We start from the raw sequence: 18,737 nt of genomic DNA on the forward strand, positions 1-18,737 counted from the left end.
AAGTGGAAGCAGAAAGAAGGCAGGTAAAGTTACCAGAGGTCTTAAGGTTATAAAGCAAATGTAGCAGGAATTTGGTGGGTAGAGTGGGTTTGTGGTCAGAATGGTACGATGTGAGGTTAGGAATTTGGTGGTGAGGAAATTCTGAGTAATGATGAGGATCTCAGTGTAGCTAAGAAACTGCACCCAGCAATGTCAGGGGCAGGGTTGGGAAGCTACTATTCCCACTCTTGTGATCACTATCTAGAGAGAGAACAAGAGCTGCTTTTCTATTCAACAACAGGAAAAGATGGGTGAAGAAAAGAGAGGTCACCATGCTAGGAGAGCCCAGGGAAGAAGAGAGATTCTGCCTGGTAGGAAAGCTTGCTGGAGAAGGAGGCATTCGGATGGGACTTTATGTAAACAGTAGGGTTTGCACTTTGAGAAGAGAAAAAGGTGTTCTAGATACAAGATATATTCAAACAAAATCATGGAAGTTTGAAGCTGGGAATTGCAGTCTGCTCTGGACATGCTGGCTCATTTGGAAGCTATATGGAAGATTGTCTGCTGAGGGAAAAAACAGAGAATATGAAGTCTTTTCAAACTACGAAAGCGGTGGTAGGAATGCAAACAATGTGAAAGATGCTCTGGAAGTGATGCAAGAAGGCCAGAGATAGTAAGAGTGATGGAGAAGGTGCAGCTGAGGGCGGCTCACAGTTTTAGCCTACGTAGTTGGAAGGGTAGTAATGAGCAAAACATGGGTCTGATGAAAATGTCTTTGAAATTTGGCAGAGAAGATTTAAAAGGCATCCACGTAAGAACCAAACAAATAAAAAATAGATAAATTATATATCAAAATTTAGAAACTCCTGTGCCTCAAACACAAAAAAAAGTGATGAGACAATCCATACAATGTGAGAAGATATTGGGAAATCATATATCTGATAAGGGTCTACTATCCAGAACACATAAAGAACTCTTTATAACTGAACAACAAAAACTCAAACAATCCAACTTAAAAAATGGGCAAAGAATTCTAAATAGACTTTTCTCCAAAGCGGATATACAGATGGTTAACAAGCACGTGAGAAGATGTTCAACATTATTAGTTATTAGGAAAATGCAGATCGAAACCACACAAGATACACTTCACACCCACTGTAATCAAAGAGACAATAACAAGTATTGGTGAAAATGTGGAGAAATTGGAACCCTCATACATTGATGATAGGAATGTAAAATGGTGCAGATGCTGTGGAGAACAGTCTTACGGTTCCTCAAAAAGTTAAACATAGAGTTACTATGTGACCCACCATTTCCACTCCTAGGTGTGCAGGAGAAGTCAAAGTGTATGTCCACACAGATTTGTATGCAGATGTTTACAGTAGTATTATTCAAAATAGCCCAAAGGTGGAAACAACCCTAAAATCTATCAGTAGATGAATGGATAAAATGTGTTCTGTCCATGCGACAGAATATTATTCAGCCATGTGAAGGAATAAAGTATGAATACACACTGTAACTTGGGCGAACCCGGAAAAGACTATGCTAAGTGAAAGACAGATAAAAATCACCACATTTTCTGATTTAATTGATAGGTAACGTCCAGAATAGGCAAATCCATAGAGACAGAAAGTAGTTCAGTGGTTTGCCCATGGCTTGAGGGAATGGGAAGCACATGCTGATAGATAAAGTGTTTCTTTTTGAGTTGATTAAATGTTCTGGAACTAGATAGTAGTGGAACTTTGTAAATGTACTGAAAGACAGAACCGTACACTTGAAAGGTGAATTGTATCCCCACGATAAATAAAAAAGATACCTACATAATTTAAGCTGAGGAGATGGACTTGCTGCTCTAAGGTGAGTTGTGTCATGCAAAAAGGGAAGAAGGCCAATTAAAAATTTGTCAAATAATTTTATTTCTAAGTTATCACCTGTGCGTTATCATATCACTTTCTCTCTTCTATAGCATAATTTCTCACTTGCCATGAAACTACTGAAGGAGCTTCACAGAGAGTCAAAGACCAGAGATGACTGGCAGGTGCACTGGGTGCAGAGCTACTGCCGGCTCAGCCACAGCCGGAGCCGGGGCCAGAACTGCCCTGAGCAGATTCTCACGGCGCTGAAAACAGCCTCCCTGTTGGGTACTAGACTATTCTTATCTGTATAAATAAGTTCAAGAGTACTATTTTATATTATGTCTCTGTGTCTTTCAAAACTCTTCTTTTGCTGCGTATCTGACATTTGGGAATTAAGTCTTGTAATAATTTTATTAAATTATTTTGTATCCTAATATTGCCAAGGTACTTTGATCCTAATAATGCTATTGAATGTGGTACTTGGAGATTTTATTTCTTTATTGATCAAATAAAATTGAAATTAAATTTTTTTCTTTAATACTTACTCAAATTATGGGTCCAATAGTTTAATTATTTTGAAAACCTTGTTTACTTACAAGCATTGCCTTTAAAAAATTTGAACATGAAACACCTTTTTCCTCCTCAGCTTTTCTGTTTTTGTAACATAGCCTTCAAAACTGAAGGGAGAAAAAAAATTTCACTATGGGAGTTTTGGATCCACTCCACCTGCTTTGCTGTCCTATGTCACGGGATACATAGCAGTACTATTATTGACCATGCTCACAACCATATTCCCAAATTTGACTCTTCAGTAGGACAGGGAGTTATATCAGAGTATCAGTCTCAGTAAAAATGCCAATAAGAGAAGCAGGCCTTCCATATTTATCAGGATCAGAAAATCATCCTTATGATCGCTTAAATATCTTTAGGGTTTTTGGGTGGGGAGAATGGAGGAAAGGGGGAGGAGTTGGCTGATACTAAGATAACATTAGTATTCCTAATAATAATTCTTCAGTTTTAGTAGTCATAGTATGGCTGTAGTTTGTAACTGTCTTGTGAAATAGTAGGGCCAGTAATTTTGAACATGTATCTGAGGGTAATCTGGCAGAGAATTTTCATGGATGGATGTGAGCAGGGCAGAGTAGTTGATGGGACTTGCTGGGCGACAGCCCCTTCTCTTCTGTGCCCCTTCTTGGACCTTCCCTGCAAGCTGCAGGCTTGACCAGGGCTGGTAAGCTCCTTCCCCAGAGCCACACTAGGTAAGACACAGAACTAGACCTTGCAGCAGCATCTGTTGCTTTATCAGCTATAAATCACAGTAGCAACTTAAAAATCTACTCTGGTTATTAATGTATATGCACAAATGCATTAAAAAGAGATATTTTCTTTATAACGGATTTAGGTGCTTTGACAGAATGATGGTGCTTGAATAAAAGTTTAATCAGTGTTTTAATTGCCTTAGCCTCTGTAGACTTTGCTAGTCACTGTTAACAAAGAACATTTTTCATTACTGTTGAGTTCAAAAAATTCCCTAACCAGTGTCTGAAGCCAGTTTCTTATACTTACAAGATTTATTTTAATTTCTTAATAGAAAACAACTTTTGTACACTATGAGTATCTTTTTTAAAATTTATCATATTCATTTATTTCTGAGAAAATCATGAGTGTGTATGTGTGCATTTTTAATCCAACAGGTGAGAGCACATCAAGTTACTTAAGCAAAAATGTTCTGGCTTTCCATGACCAGAATATTCTCTTGGGTACAACTTACAGAATTATAGCTAATGCTCTCAGCAGGGAGCCAACCTGCCTTGCTGAAATTGAGGAAAGCAAGGCTAGAAGAATCTTGGACCTTTCTGGATCCAGTTCAGAGAATCCAGAAAAGGTAATGAATACTGGAAGAGTGAACTTTTTATGTTTGTGTGTTGTATGTCTGTAATGTGTAGCCTTCTGGTTACATGAAAGAAATGATGAGAAATGATGATTGCTTTGTGTTTTAAAAATGTATTTGACAGTTATGCACAGCCAAGTTTCTTATGTGGAAAACTGACATATTCCATGTGTTTCCTGTTTATTTGAATGATACAGATTATTTTAGTATTAGAAGTGAGAAATTTGTGTTGGATTGATGTGGACAGTTCTTCCAAGAATTTTTTTTAATGGATTTTACCACCAGTCGCCATTCAGACGTCCCATTAGCTTGTGGAGCAAACCAGCCTTTTCCACTTTTTTATGTAGTGTCTGCTTTGCCTAGCTTTTCTCAGATGATTTTGTATTTTCCATAGTTAGCAGCCTCTCCTCATCTCTCCGTGCCACCTCACTTTAGTTGCTGGCCTTGCCTTCTTCCTCCTCGATGTTAACTACAACACCTGTGCAGGGCGGCGAGGCTAAAGCGCCAACATCCTTCTCTTCTTCAGTTCCTGAAAGGCTGCATGACCCCCCGTTGCTTTTTGGTGCCAGCTCTGCATGACTAGTGGACTGTTTGGGTTTTAAAAATACTGAGGATCATACTGGAATTGCTCACTGTTTCACAATCAGGGCAGACAGACTCCCTTTTCCATTTAACCAGCTTTCTGTGTTATCTCATGGCGCACAAATCACAGTATTCTTTCTGTATCATCACAAGAAGAAAGTAGAGTTCTTCCAGAAAATTTAAGCTGCACTCCCAGGTTCACGACAGACCTCTGTGAATTCTAGGTGATCGCAGGTCTGTACCAGAGAGCATTCCATCACCTTTCTGAGGCCGTGCGGACAGCTGAGGAGGAGGCCCAGCCTTCCCTCGGGGGCTCGGGTCCTGTAGCCAGCCTGACAGGTGCTTACATGACACTGGTGGATTTCTGTGACCAGCAGCTCCGGCAGGAAGAGGAGAGTGCCTCAGGTGAATTACAAAAGGAAAAACCATTTAGTTTGTGACATTGTTTTAGCCAAAGTCTTAAGACTTCTGTAGATACTTTAGGTGTCCTGTTTGCTTGTTTTTATTTATTTATTTGTTTGTTTAAAGACTATTTGAGAGAGAGAGAGAACAAGAGTGCACATGAGTGGGTGGAGGGGCAGAAGGAGAGGGAGAGAGGGAATCTCAAGCAGACGGCGAGCTGAGGTCGGGCCAGTCCCACGACCCTGAGATCATGACCTGAGCCAAGATCAACTCATCTGACTGAACCACTCAGGGGCCTCTGCTTGTTTGTTTTTTAAATGACAGTTATTCTGAGAAAAGTCTTGTCTTTTTAAGAGGCAATGACATTTTCAAGCAACACGACCTGCATATAAACAGACTCAAACTATCTTATGTCCTTCCATTTGCTTGTAGTTTCTACATTTTACTTGGAGCTTTGGTAATATTGGCTATGTGGCCTGCCTCTTGGTCCTGAAATAAATTCAGTAACCAGCAGCTGCTCTGTGTTCCCACCCAGCCCAGGAAGAAAACCGTGCTGCATGCAGAATGCATGATCCAATAAAGAGTTCAGCTTCAAGATGGAAGCTTTTACATACAGCCCAAAACTGCACCTGGTGTTTATTGATCTAAAGTACTTGTTAAAAAGAGAAAAGTGACATATTACATAATAAAAGCCCTAAAGGAGAAATGTAGTTGTTTGTTAAATTTATAGTTTATGTATAAGTGGATACACTGACCGTTATTTTCTTCTCTCCTGTCCTTGGTAGTTACTGAGTCTATAGAAGTGCAGACATACCCGGCCCTCGTGGTGGACAAAATGTTGAAAGCTTTAAAATTGCATTCCAGTGAAGCTAGGCTGAAGTTTCCCAGACTACTGCAGATTATAGAGCTATATCCAGAGGAGACCCTAAGCCTAATGACAAAAGAGGTTAGTGTCTATATTGTAATGAAGAGAAATTTATAGAACTTAAAGACATGTATCTGTTTATATCTGAACACGTTAGTATGTGCAATGCGTACGCCACAGGTTTTCCCAACCAACATTGCATTTTACTATATTTCAAGAACATATATAATTTAAAGTTGTATAAAAACATGTTCACATTTACCCATTTTCCTCTGTGGGTGTTGATAAGAACACTGTGTCTGAACAAGGACCTCGGGAAGTGGAGGAGGTATGTTTGGGACAGAGGCGGGAATTTTCCGTAGCACAGTTTGCTGCCCAGAATGACTAAGCTGTAGTCTGGAACATCTGTTGGTGCCTTATGCCCAGTTTTATTATTTATCTCAGGGAGAGCGAGTACATTTCAGCTGGCATCCCATCCCCGGTGACTATAGTGCCTGCTGGCAGCACCACGTTCATGAGGATCCCCAAGGCCTCCAAGCATGCAGTGAGCAGCTAGGGTGTGTGGGCACTCCCCCACAGTGTTCTGCTCACCACTTGTGTGTCCCATGCAGGCCTCTCCCGACGGGGCTGCATCAGCCATACTGTCTTTCTGTCATTTGAGCCATCTGAAAGACTCCTTCATGATTTTTATAGATGTTTAATTGCAAAATAGGGCCAGGCTTTGAGTCAATAATGTAATAGTTCAAAAGGGTAACATAGTACTCTGTTGGCTTTACGTAGTAAATTTTTAAACAGTGCTGTTTTCTGAGCTGTGTAGACTCAGTGCCTGGCAGGGCTTTACTACACACTCTGACCCTCTTGCGGATTTGGAAGGATGGGATTTTTTCAGTAGATCCTAAAAAGGAGATTAAAGTAACCAGAAATGTAGTAGATACATGTGTCTATGTTTTCCTTAAAGATTAGTGAAGAAATCGTTAAACAAGTTATGATTTTAGTTTTTCCAAAATAATATTTATATATGATGAAGATAGCATTTTGAATTTGTGAGGAAATAAATGGAATGTTCAGTCAATGTTGTTATGGCACCAGGGAGTCACTTGAAATGGGGAACTAACCTCTACTGAGCACTCCTTGTGAGCTATGTGGACTGATGCCTTTTATCCCCACATTCTTTGCTCTTTCCTCATTTAATAGATGAAGGTAGGAAGCTTGCCATGTTCACTCCTTATACTAACATTCCAAGTGCGTCGGATTTTATCTTAAAATTAACACATTAAAAAGCATTAGAGGAGGGGCGCCTGGGTAGCACAGTCGTTAGACGGCTGCCTTCGGCTCAGGGCGTGATCCTGGCGTTCCAGGATCGAGTCCCACATCGGGCTCCTCCGCTGGGAGCCTGCTTCTTCCTCTCCCACTCCCCCTGCTTGTGTTCCCTCTCTCGCTGGCTGTTTCTCTCTGTCAAAATAAATAAATAAAATCTTTTAAAAAAAAAAAAAAGCATTAGAGGAAAAAAAAGATACATGAGCAAATTTTTAAAATGGCCTTGGAATAAAAAGACAAAATCCAGAAGCTATAAAGGAAAAGAATCAACACTTTCCTGCAGGGGAAAAAACAAAACACAAAAATGTATACAAAATTAAAAAAAAAAAAACTGCCAGAAAAATATTTGCAACACATAGTAGAGACAAAGAGCTGATATCTCCCTCCCAAAAAAATAGACCAGTAGAAAATGGCCAGAGGAAATGCATGCATGATTTAATATGTTGGGAGAATAAAGATCGACCATTTACCCTCACTAATAAAGAAACATGAAAATTAAAATTAGATCTTTTTCACCTCTCAGATTGACAATAAGTTAAAAAAAAAAACTGTCTCCTGTGTTGGATTTTGTAAAGCAGTCAACTGAATACACTTTTTTAAACTGAATATATAGTTGACATAACAATATCATAAGTTTCAGGCACACAGTATAATGATTCAACAATTCTGTGCGTTACTCAGGGCTCATCACAACAAGTGTAGTTACCATCTGTCATCATACGGTGTTATTACAGTATTGTTGACCGTATTCCCTGTGCTGTACTTTACATCCCCATGACTTACTTATTTTATAACTGGAGGTTTGTACTTCTTAATCCCCATCCGCTATTTTGCTCATCCTGCCACATCCCTCCCCTCTGGCAACGACTAGTTTGTTCTCTGTATTTATGAGTCTGTTTCTGTTTTTTGTTTGTTCGTTGTGTTTTAGATTCCACATATTAAGTAAAATCATATAATATTTGTCTTTCTTTGTTTGACTTATTTCACTTAGCATAATACCTGTTAGGTCCATCCATGTAGTCACACATGGCAAGATTTCATTCTTACATAGACCACATCTTCATCATCCATTCATCTATCGATGGACACTTGGGTTGCTTTTATATCTTAGCTATTGTAAATAATGCTGAAATAAACATAGGGGTGCAGGTATCTTTTTGAATTAGTGTTTTTGTTTTCTTTGAGTGAAATCCTAGAAGTAGAATTACTAGATTGTATGGTATTCTGTTTTTAAGTTTTTGAGGAATCTCCATACTATTTTCCACAGTGGCTGCACCAATTTACATTCCCACCAACAGTACACAAGGGTTCCCTTTTCTTTACATCCTCACCAAGACTTGTTGTTTCTTGTTTTTTGATACTAGCTATTCTGACAGGTGTGAGGTGATATTTCATTGTGGTTTTGATTTGCATTTTCCTGATGATGAGTGATGTTGAGCATCTTTTCATGTGTCTGTTGGCCTTCTGTATGTCTTCTTTGGAAAACTGTTTACTCAGGTCTTCTGCCTGTTTTTAATCAGATTGTTTTTTTGGTGTTGAGTTATATGAGTTTCCATTATGCTTTTAAAAATGAAAATTTGAAAAATCTTTTTGGAGGGAAATCTATCAATTTTTTTTACAATTGTTATGTTCACACAGTAATTTTGCTTCTAGAAATTTATCCTATGGACACACATAGCACAAGTACAAAGAGATAAACATGTAGAGATGTCCATTGTAGCATTATCTGTAATAGCAAAACTTGGAAAATAACCTAAAAATTCATTATACAGCAATAATTAAATAAAATGGAATACTCTGCAGCTGTTAAAAAGAATGGGGTAAATCTATCTATTTGCCTAAGAAAAACCGGCAACAGTATATCTAGTCTAATTCCATTCTTGTAAAGAACAGATATTTGTGTACATATATACAAAACATCTAAAAGAATGGAATGGTGCTTCAGTGGAATAAGAACTAAGAGGGCTGAGGGAGAGAAGACATTGTGTTTTAGACTTTTGTCTGTTTTTATGCTTCTGATTATAGATATATTTTATATTGGACACATAATACTTTTATAATAAAACAGTGTTGAAGGTTTTATTCATTATTAAGTTACAGCTCTCTGTGTTTTAGATTTCTTCTATTCCTTGCTGGCAGTTCATTGGCTGGATCAGCCATATGTTGGCCTTACTGGACAAAGAGGAAGCTGTTGCTGTCCAACACACTGTGGAAGAGATTGCTAATAACTATCCACAGGCAATTGTCTACCCATTTATAATAAGTAGTGAAAGCTATTCCTTCAAAGATACTTCAACTGGTCATAAGAATAAGGAGTTTGTGGCAAGGTGGGTTGATCAAACACTGTAGGTTATAATATGGTAAAAGCAAACACATGGGGGCTCAGTCAGTGGAGTATATGACTCCTGGTCTTGGGGTCCTGAGGTCAAGCCCCATGTTGGGTGTAGAGCTTACTTAAAAAAGAAAAAAAAAAAACAAAAACAAACCACATGGAAGCTTGTGTTTGTTTTCAAATTGATTAGAGCCATCATTAAAAAATAGAATATCTTAGACATCTGTTTGTTGAATGTATCTACCCCAGGTATGTTATTTGTCACAGAATTTCTTCCCTTTTTTTTTTTTTTTAAGATTTTATTCATTTATTTGAGAGAGAGAGAGAGAAAGCACGGCCGGGGGAGGGGGGGTCAGAGGGAGAAGTAGACTGCAGGACTCAATCCTGGGACTCGGGGATCATGACCTGAGCTGAAGGTAGATGCTTAACCCACTGATCCACCCAGGTGGCCTACTTTTTTTTTTTTTTTTTTTTAAGTAAACTCTACACCCAACGTGGGGCTCCAACTTACAGCCCAGAGATCAAGAGTTGTGTGCTCTACTGACTGAGGCAACCATGTGCCCCTGAATTTCTTTCCTTTTTTAAAATACATTTCATCTTAGAATGTTATTCATGAAACATTCTGTCCTTGTAATAGTAACAGTTGACAGTAATCTGTTGTTTGAGGCAGATTAGATGAGATGCTTTTTGAAATCAGTTCCTGAAATTGTTCTTTAATTCAAAATATCTGGGAAGCCCCTCTTAATAAGGATTCAGTAGGCTTCCTGAAGTGCCATCCTTTTCATTTTTCCATTTGATTTGTAAGTGGAGACTGTTGACATAACTAGCAATGATGTATTAGTTTTGCAAGAATACTTGGTAAATACATTGTATTTTAGGCATTCTCTGTTAAGAGCTTTTTTTGTCATGAGCTCATTTGTGTTATTAGAGTGTTAGTTTCTGGGAAGACAAGTAAGACACCACTTTTGTCATGGTTTGTGGATGGGTTGGCTGCACAAATCCCATCTGCCACTCATGATGCACTGCCCACCCCCAGGTCTCTCAACACAGTCAACTGCAACATGATTAATTTTTTTAAAAACAAAACAGAGGGTGTCTGGGCGGCTCAGTCAGTTGAGCATCCAACTTTTGGTTTCAGCTCAGGTCATGATCTCAGGGTCATGGGATCATGAGCCCAGAGTCAGGCTCCTTGCTCAGGGGGGACTCTGCTGGAGATTCACTCTCTCCCTCTGCCCCTCTCCCACCATGCACACGTGCATGCGCTCTGTCTCTCAAATAAATCTTTAAAAAAAAAAAAGTTTGAAAATGTGTTGAGAAAGTGGCCTTTTCTTTCATAATATAACTTCAGAAACTGTATGTATCAAATTGTGTACATCAAAATGTCAACAACATTTGCAAAGAGATTTGCTTTCCCCTTATCTAAGAAGCTCACCTCTTGATAGAATACATACTTTGTACTTCATCTCATATTGGACAGAATTTTAAAATTGCTCCTTCCCTAGACTATTAGTTGGTAATATATAGTTTTATATATGAATTTAAATAATTGCATGTAAGTAAACTGTGGACCTTGATCTTTAGAAGATGTTTCATTACCTAAACTTGGTAATTGTTTTATAGGATTAAAATTAAGTTGGATCAAGGAGGAGTGATTCAAGATTTTATTAGTGCCCTAGAACAGCTCTCTAATCCAGAAATGCTCTTTAAGGTAATGTAATAGCTTCTAGCTCATAAAACATAGATTTGGATAAAACCTACTTGCAGTCAATTTGGTTTTTCTTTTTTTTTTCTGCACAGGATTGGACTGATGAAATCAAAGTCGAACTGGCAAAAACGCCTGTTAATAAAAAAAACATTGAAAAGATGTATGAAAGAATGTATGCAGCCTTGGGAGACCCAAGGGCTCCAGGCCTTGGGGCTTTCAGAAGGAGGTTTATTCAGGTATGGATAGGTGGCAGCCTGTTTTTATAATAGTGTAATCATTGTGAAGATCAGTATTTATATTTGCTGGTTTGTTAATAATCCTGGTTTTAAAATGTCTGTTATATTTGTAAACTTTTCTTCAGACCTAATGCTTTCTGTGAGATAGTCATGCACATATTCAGGTCAGATAGTGGCAGGTGGGGCAATAGATAAAACCATGGGGTTTTTATTGCATTCTGCTCTTCATGCTCAGATTTTTAGATTTGAAGGTTATATGTAGTTTAATATATTTGTTAATTTTTTTAAATTTAAATTTTATTAGTTAACATATAGTGCAATATTGGTTTCTGGGGTAGAATTCAGTGGTTCATCCTTACATACAGTACCCAGTGCTCATCACAAGTGCCCTCCTTAATGGTGGAGTTAAATATTTTTAATTTTCATAATGATTTGAATGTTGGATCAAGAAAATATTTGTATTGTGTACAAGTTGTTGACCATTTTGAGCCCTTCCCTCTGTCCAAGGCATACTCCTGGATGCTACAGGACATACAAAGAGAAGACAGACCCAGCTCCTGAATTCAAAGGGATTATCTGACAAATACAGTATATAAAGAATTGTGACTTGAGAACAAATATGATATGTGAAATCTGTTTCTAAAGTTGTCCTAGAGTTGAAAGGAAGAGAATGCTTCTTAGTTTGGAGAGAATCAGGAAAGCACCTTGGAGCCAGTGGAGACCAAAATGAACCTTGAAATGTGCAGATTTCATAGCACCATGGCTTGTGCTTGTTGCTCCCTTTAAACGAGTTTACTTTCTCTCCATCCATCTGGAGAACTCACCCTTAGGGACTTGGTTTATGCATCATTTCTCCTGTAGAGCCTTCCCTGAACCTCCTTCCTCAACAAGAATTAGGTACTCCTTCTCTGTTGTGTAGCACACCTTATGTACACCTCTGTTAGCATTAATCACACCGATTTTTGTTCTAATTTTTGTCAAATTACCTTTGTTTAATAAACTTCAAGAAATATAAGAGCATAAGGAGAAGTCCTTGTACTCATATTGCCAGAGTTCTCAAGTTTCACAGTCTCTAGTACAAAGGAGGATCTTTGTCTCATCTGTTTTTTTTAAATAACTGCTTTATTAAGATACAATTCACATACCCTATAATCCATCTATTTAGAGTGTACAGTGCTATAGTTTTTATTATATTAGCTTTTATATTTACAGAGTTGTATATTATACATCAGTATTAGAACATTTTCTTTTTTTTTAAAGATTTTTTTAAAGATTTTATTTATTTGAGAGAGCGAGCGAGCACAAGCGGTGGGGGTGGGGTGGGCAGAAGGGACGCAGGCTCCCCAGTGAGCAGGGATCCCAGGATCCCAGGATCACGACCTGAGCCAAAGGCAGATGCTTAACCAACTGAGCCACCCAGGTGCCCCTTGAACATTTTTATCGCCCCTAAAAGCCCATACCTGTTAGCAGTTACTCCTAATCCCCCCCTCCTGTCACCCCAGGCAAGCACTAAAGTACTTTCTGTTTCTGTAGATTTGCCTCTTCTGGACAGTCTATATAAGTGGAATCTTACAGAATGTGACTGGCTTTTACCCAGCATGATGTTTTCAGAGTTCATCCATGCTGCAGCATGTATCAGTGCTTCATTCCTTTTTATCGCTGTATATTATTCCACTGTAAGGACGTGCCACGTTGTTTATCCTTTTGTTAGTGGGTGGACATTTGGAGTGTTTCCATGTCTTAGCTGTTATGAACGCTGCCACTGCATATATATGTGTATAGGTTCTTCTGGGGGGGTCCTCAGGAGTGGAAAACTATATTTCTCTTTAGCTCTTTCTTTAATTTATGCCTCCTGAATTAATTAGACTTGTGGACAGGGATTTTGTCTTGTTCATCTTTTCTCTTCACCTCCTAGAATGCTGCCTGACATGAAACTGGCATCTTGAATTAGACGAATAATTGGTATAGTTTTGATAAGTAGAGATAGATTTTGGTGTGTACTTTAGGTACATTCCTACTTAGGATAATTTTAGTTAATGGTATGAATGTGGGAACATACAGGACTATCTGTTGCCTAAATGTGACCACTGATATGTCCTAAAAGTGAAGATAAAACCATAACTCTCTGTACTTAATGTTATGACATAATATTAGGCTCTACATCATATCAAATCTGTCTCACAGTGTTGAATTTATAAGAGCCTCAGAACAGGAAATATACATACTGTAAATATACTTAAAATCAATGTATTAGCATTAATAAAACTTATAATATTGTAGAACACTAGATTTGGAAAAGTATTTGTGTTTGTTTTTTCTTAAACCAGTAGTCTACATGTGTTTTCTGTAAAGGTCCAGATTTTCGGTTTTCGGGCCATACCAGTCTCATGTTACAAGTACTCAAATTTGTCATCCTAGTGCGAAAACAGCCCCAGATAGTATGTAAATGAATAGGCATGGTCGGCAGGATTCCAATAAAATTTTATTTATAAAAACAGGCAGTGGGCTTTTGACTTGCAGGCTGTAGTTTGCCATACCTTGTTCTAAGAAAGAAGCTAGATCTGAAAAACAGGAGACTTACCCTGTATCAAATGGAGAGAATGGCAGAATGGCAACTGGTAACAAGTCCCCTAGCAGAGTGGAACAAGTCCATCACCTGTGAGAAAGCTTCATTTCAGCAATACTGTTCTTCTGCAGCCTTCCCCCATCTACCCTGCTCTCAGGATGCTCTGACCCCTGCCCCAGACAGAGGGCAGGGTATTTCATCCTAGTTTGCTATCTGTCTCTTTCCTCAACCACTGTGAAAACATCCAGTGGCCCTGTTCATCAGTTCATGTACAATATTACTGTGCAGTCCCTGGTGAAAACTGCGTGTCATTCCTTTGAATTCATGACCACTTCTTTTCCCTGCATGCTGGGTACCATAAGGCTCTACCCTGGAAATCTGTTAGGGTAGACCACTGTTCTTCCCAGTTGCTGCTGACCACAGCTGCATCCAACTCTAACTAAGGAAGAGTATCATAGTGGCAGAAACATTACCCCCATCATTCCTACCAGGCATGATACTTGTTTTGAGGTTAATTCTAGTACCTTGGAAAATAAATCTAGAACTTTCTGCTTTATACCAAATCAATACATAATTTGCATTAATTATTTAATTAAAATAATAATCTACCAAAACAGAATTGCCTCAGATTTCATTTCAGAGGGCATTATGCTATTCACATAAGTTGTTGGTCTTTTCACATATTTTAAGAACTGGAGATTGTTTCTGTACTTTCAGCCCATTTATAGATTAAAGAATAATTTGTTTTATATATGTCAATTTTCCTGTAATGGATTATATTAAAAGAGGACATACATTTCATTTATACCAGATTTATGTTTTGGGGTGAGTTTTAAATTTGGTAAAAAAATTTTTTTTAAATTAAAGATAATTGGGTAAATCTTGATGACTATCATTAAGTCACTATTAATGATTCTCTTAAGTTTTGTTTTTTGGGTTTTTTTATTTTGATATCAGGATTATAATTTAAGTAAATATTTGAGTAGAGACTAATACAAATATTTGTTATGTTTGGACTCCTAACAATTGCTTTTAGAAATACAAATAGTAAAAATACAGATTTGAAGGGGTACATGCACCCCAATGTTTATAGCAGCATTATCAACAATAGCCAAACTGTGGAGAGAGCCCAAATGTCCATCGACTGATGAATGAATAAAGAAGATAATGGTGTGTATATACAATGGAATACTACTCAGCCATCAGAAAATGTAATCTTGCCATTTTCAGTGACATGGATGGAGCTAGAGTGTATTATGCTAAGTGAAATAAGGTAGTTGGAGAAAGACAAATATCACTTGATCTTACTCATATGGAATTTAAGAAAGAAAACAGCTGAACATAGGGGAAGAGAGAAAAGAAAAAAGGAGAGAGAGAAGCCATAAGAGACTCTTAAAGATAGAGAACAAACTGAGGGTTGATGGAGGGTGGTGGGTGGGAGATGGGCTAGATGGGTGATGGGTCTTAATGAGGGCACTTGTGATGAGCACTGGATGTTGTAGGTATGTGAGGAATCACTGAATTCTACTCCTGAAACTAATATTGCACTGTATGTTTACTAACCAAAACTTAAATTAAAAAATAATAAGAGAAATATAAATTATCTAAATAATGTTTATACTGGCTTATGATCCAAAATAATGGCTTGAAAGACCTTTATTAAGGTCTATTTTTATATTTTGCTCTTTAGCTCTGATGAAGAATCACAGGCTTTTCATTTTTATTGAATTACTCCCTTTATTTAATACCTTGTTCCTAGTTACTCCTGCTGTCATAATGATGTAGGTCAGTAACTAGACAATGGACACACAGAGGTTAAAAGATTTTTAAGCTCTTATTAGAACTTGTGATTAGAATTTATGATTGTAAGTCATTACTAACTGTATCCTTTCTGTCTTTTCAGAGGAGCCCAAAAAAGAAAGGTCAGGCTTCATGTGTTTAGAGTATTAAAACTTTCAAGGAAAGCAAAAGTATAAATCTAGAACCTTTCCCAAATTTCAAACTAAACATTAATATTTAATGTAAATTATTATTAATTTCAGGCTTTTGGAAAAGAATTTGATAAACACTTTGGGAAAGGAGGTGCTAAGCTACCTGGAATGAGACTCCACGACTTCACAGACATTAGTGACTCACTATTTTATAAAATGTGCAGAGACTCAAAGCCACCTGGGAATCTGAAAGAATGCTCACCCTGGATGAGTGACTTCAAAGTAGAATTTTTGAGAAATGAGCTAGAGATTCCTGGTGAGTCTACCCTTGGGGTGACAAAACTGGACTTTAAGGAGAATAGTGATGTGTATCAAGGACTCTTGATTTCTAAAAATAGGAATTTTGGGTTCTTAACAGTTACCTTTTTTTTTTTTAAAAGAATTTAAAATTTCAGCACACCTTTTTGTCATTAGGTGAATCTATTATTACTATGAATTAGTACACGGAACTAAATGTCTAATTAGATTATAGTTCTCTTATTTTCCCGATTATACAAGTATTCAGACTTCCATTTGATAATGTGACTGGTAATTTCCTCTGAACATACCCATGCTTGCTCCTAAATAACTTTTCTTCAGAAATGTAATACAGGTATACATGCAAGTCACTTCCTTGGATGTGCATGTTGGTCCCATTTAAAATGACAAGACAATGATAAATGACTTATGTTCAGGACAGAGAATTGTGACATTGAAGACAGAGACACACGGCAAGCTGGTCTGATGTGAACACAGCATGATTTTTCAAAGACAGTCTTTATACATTCCATGTTCTTCACCCTGGAATTTGCCAAAGAAATGTTTTATTATATAGGTTATTCATATTCTCATCTAGTAGATATAAAAAAAATTGAGACTTTGTTATTAATAACAGCTCTGCATTTCATGAAGAAAAGCTGAAAATGTAAGCCTCATATGTAGCTTGATTCTCCTTGAAATAAAGAGGTTCTAGCTTAATGCATTATTTTTCCTGTTTGGAATTTGTCTACTCTATTAGAATAGGAAGCTAACTTCCATTAGTCAAATTCAGAAATAATAGCATTATTTAAAAAAACTCAAATTTTGGGGAGCGCTTGGGTGGCTCAGTTGGTTAAGCATCCAACTCTTGCTTTCGGCTCAGGTCATGATCTCAAGGTTATGAAATCGAGCCAGCATCAGGTGCCACACTTAGTGGGGATTCTGCTTGAGATTCTGTCTCTGCCCCTCCCCCCACCCCACCCCCTAACATATACACTCTTTCTCTGTTTCTCTCTAAAATAAATAAATAAATCTTTTTTAAAGTCAAGTTTTTTTTAAATGAACTTTCAGTAAAAATATTTATATAGCTTTTTAAAAATTATTATTATATCAATAGGTACGTGTTAAAAATACAGGGTTCTGTAACAAGCTATAGCTAAGTAGGGCTTCTGTGGTTTGTCTTAGGTCAGTACGACGGCAAAGGAAAGCCAGTGCCAGAATACCATGCAAGAATCGCTGGGTTTGATGAGCGGGTAGGTGCCAGTGTTTGTGACTGTTGCCAGTGTTTGACAAGTTTTGGTAACTATTAGATGAAGGAAGAGGAAATAGTCGTAAATAGCTTCAAGGCCTGTTTCTCTTCGTTGTACTCTATTCTGTCCTGAAAGTATTTACATAGGAGCAAATTTTTCTCAGTCACAAATGATTTCTGGTAGATTGTGATTGTGGTGTTTAGTTCTTCAGGTGTAAGAATGACATATTTGTCTTACTAAAGAAAAGGGAGTTTCCCATCTTGATCTCAAATGCACAGAGTATCCTGATCCTATTACCTATTGAATCTCTTAATATAGTGCTTCAGTGTTTCAATGTACAAACTCAAAGAGTAAACTCTGTGTGTGTGTGTGCGTGCGTGTGTGTGTGTGTATCTATTTTAAAACATACGTAGAGTTAAATTAAGTAATTTTAGGAAGTTTGTATGTTGCTGATTGCTAAGGTATCTACATTTATAAGCAATTATTTGTAACAAGGGATATGAAGTTTCTAGAGTAACAGCAGTAGGGCATAAACAGGTAACAAATATTTTGCTGGCACTAGGTTCTCTATTATTTTTCCGTCACTTCACTCTGTCCTTAAAGAGAAACCTCTCTTTGAGGAATGTGTGCCAACCAGCCTTACTTTTCCTCTTTTGATAATGATATGATCAGCTGTTCTGTCAATTTTCTTAGACCGCACCTAAAATATTTTCTTAATTTTTAAAGGTAAAAGTAATGGCTTCTATCAGAAAGCCGAAGCGCATCATCATCCAAGGCCATGATGAGAAAGAGTACCCTTTCCTTGTCAAGGGGGGTGAAGACCTGCGGCAGGACCAGCGGATAGAACAACTCTTTGAGGTCATGAATGTCGTCCTTTCTCAGGACACTGCCTGTAGCCAGAGAAACATGCAGTTGAAGACCTACCATGTCATACCCATGACCTCCAGGTGGGACAAATGCACATGGTCATTCCAGAGCAGGTCTATGTGAATGGAAATTCTAGCACTGAGCCAAATCCTTGTTTAAGGTTACAGAGATGGGATTGGAGGTCACTTGACAATTTGGTATTTAGCTTTCACAAAGACTGGACTAAACAGAACTAATAAACACTTGTAAATCTATGATTTTCAAATTTAATGTGGAGAAGGTAAATGAAGAACTGACATGAAGAAATCTATTCTGCTTTGATTCTACAGAACTTTTTTGTAGTGAAGAAAGAGCAGTTTGGGTTTGTGTTCATAAACTATTTATTCTCCTTTTCAGATTAGGACTAATTGAATGGATTGAAAATACTTTTACCTTGAAGGACTTTCTTTTGAGTAACATGTCACGAGAGGAGAAAGCAGCTTATACAAGGTGATGTGGAACCTAAGTACTCCTCCTTCAGCTCTGCCCAGACACATCCTGCAAACCTGTTACTCCCCAGTTGTGATCTCCCTGAGTAATGGTGTTTTATATTAAGTTTCCTCTACCTCGGGCTTCCAGTGACATTTCTGGGCCCCTTCTAATTTGGGACTCTGAGCCACAC

The 18,737-nt window shown here is 37.8% G+C and overlaps 1 protein-coding gene across 4 annotated transcripts in view; it reads left to right on the plus strand.

Annotated features, from left to right (window-relative positions):
* Positions 1–18,737, plus strand: part of PRKDC (protein kinase, DNA-activated, catalytic subunit) — a 224,653-nt gene that overhangs the window by 191,870 nt on the left and 14,046 nt on the right. For 3 of the 4 annotated variants that reach the window (XM_045789112.2, XM_045789113.2, XM_045789115.2), the window contains 11 exons: positions 1,946–2,120; positions 3,530–3,720; positions 4,533–4,713; positions 5,496–5,656; positions 9,008–9,219; positions 10,845–10,932; positions 11,022–11,165; positions 15,774–15,978; positions 17,145–17,212; positions 17,936–18,156; positions 18,473–18,565. In XM_045789112.2, the coding sequence (XP_045645068.2) occupies positions 1,946–2,120; positions 3,530–3,720; positions 4,533–4,713; positions 5,496–5,656; positions 9,008–9,219; positions 10,845–10,932; positions 11,022–11,165; positions 15,774–15,978; positions 17,145–17,212; positions 17,936–18,156; positions 18,473–18,565 (1,739 nt within the window). Of the gene's footprint in view, positions 1–1,945; positions 2,121–3,529; positions 3,721–4,532; positions 4,714–5,495; positions 5,657–9,007; positions 9,220–10,844; positions 10,933–11,021; positions 11,166–15,773; positions 15,979–17,144; positions 17,213–17,935; positions 18,157–18,472; positions 18,566–18,737 lie in introns of those variants that run through there. The other variant, XM_045789116.2, reaches the window with a different exon arrangement.

The sequence above is a fragment of the Ursus americanus genome, chromosome 9 (genome assembly GCF_024610735.1).
Source record: "Ursus americanus isolate L20-20 chromosome 9, mUrsAme1.1.p, whole genome shotgun sequence".
Lineage (NCBI taxonomy): Eukaryota > Metazoa > Chordata > Mammalia > Carnivora > Ursidae > Ursus > Ursus americanus.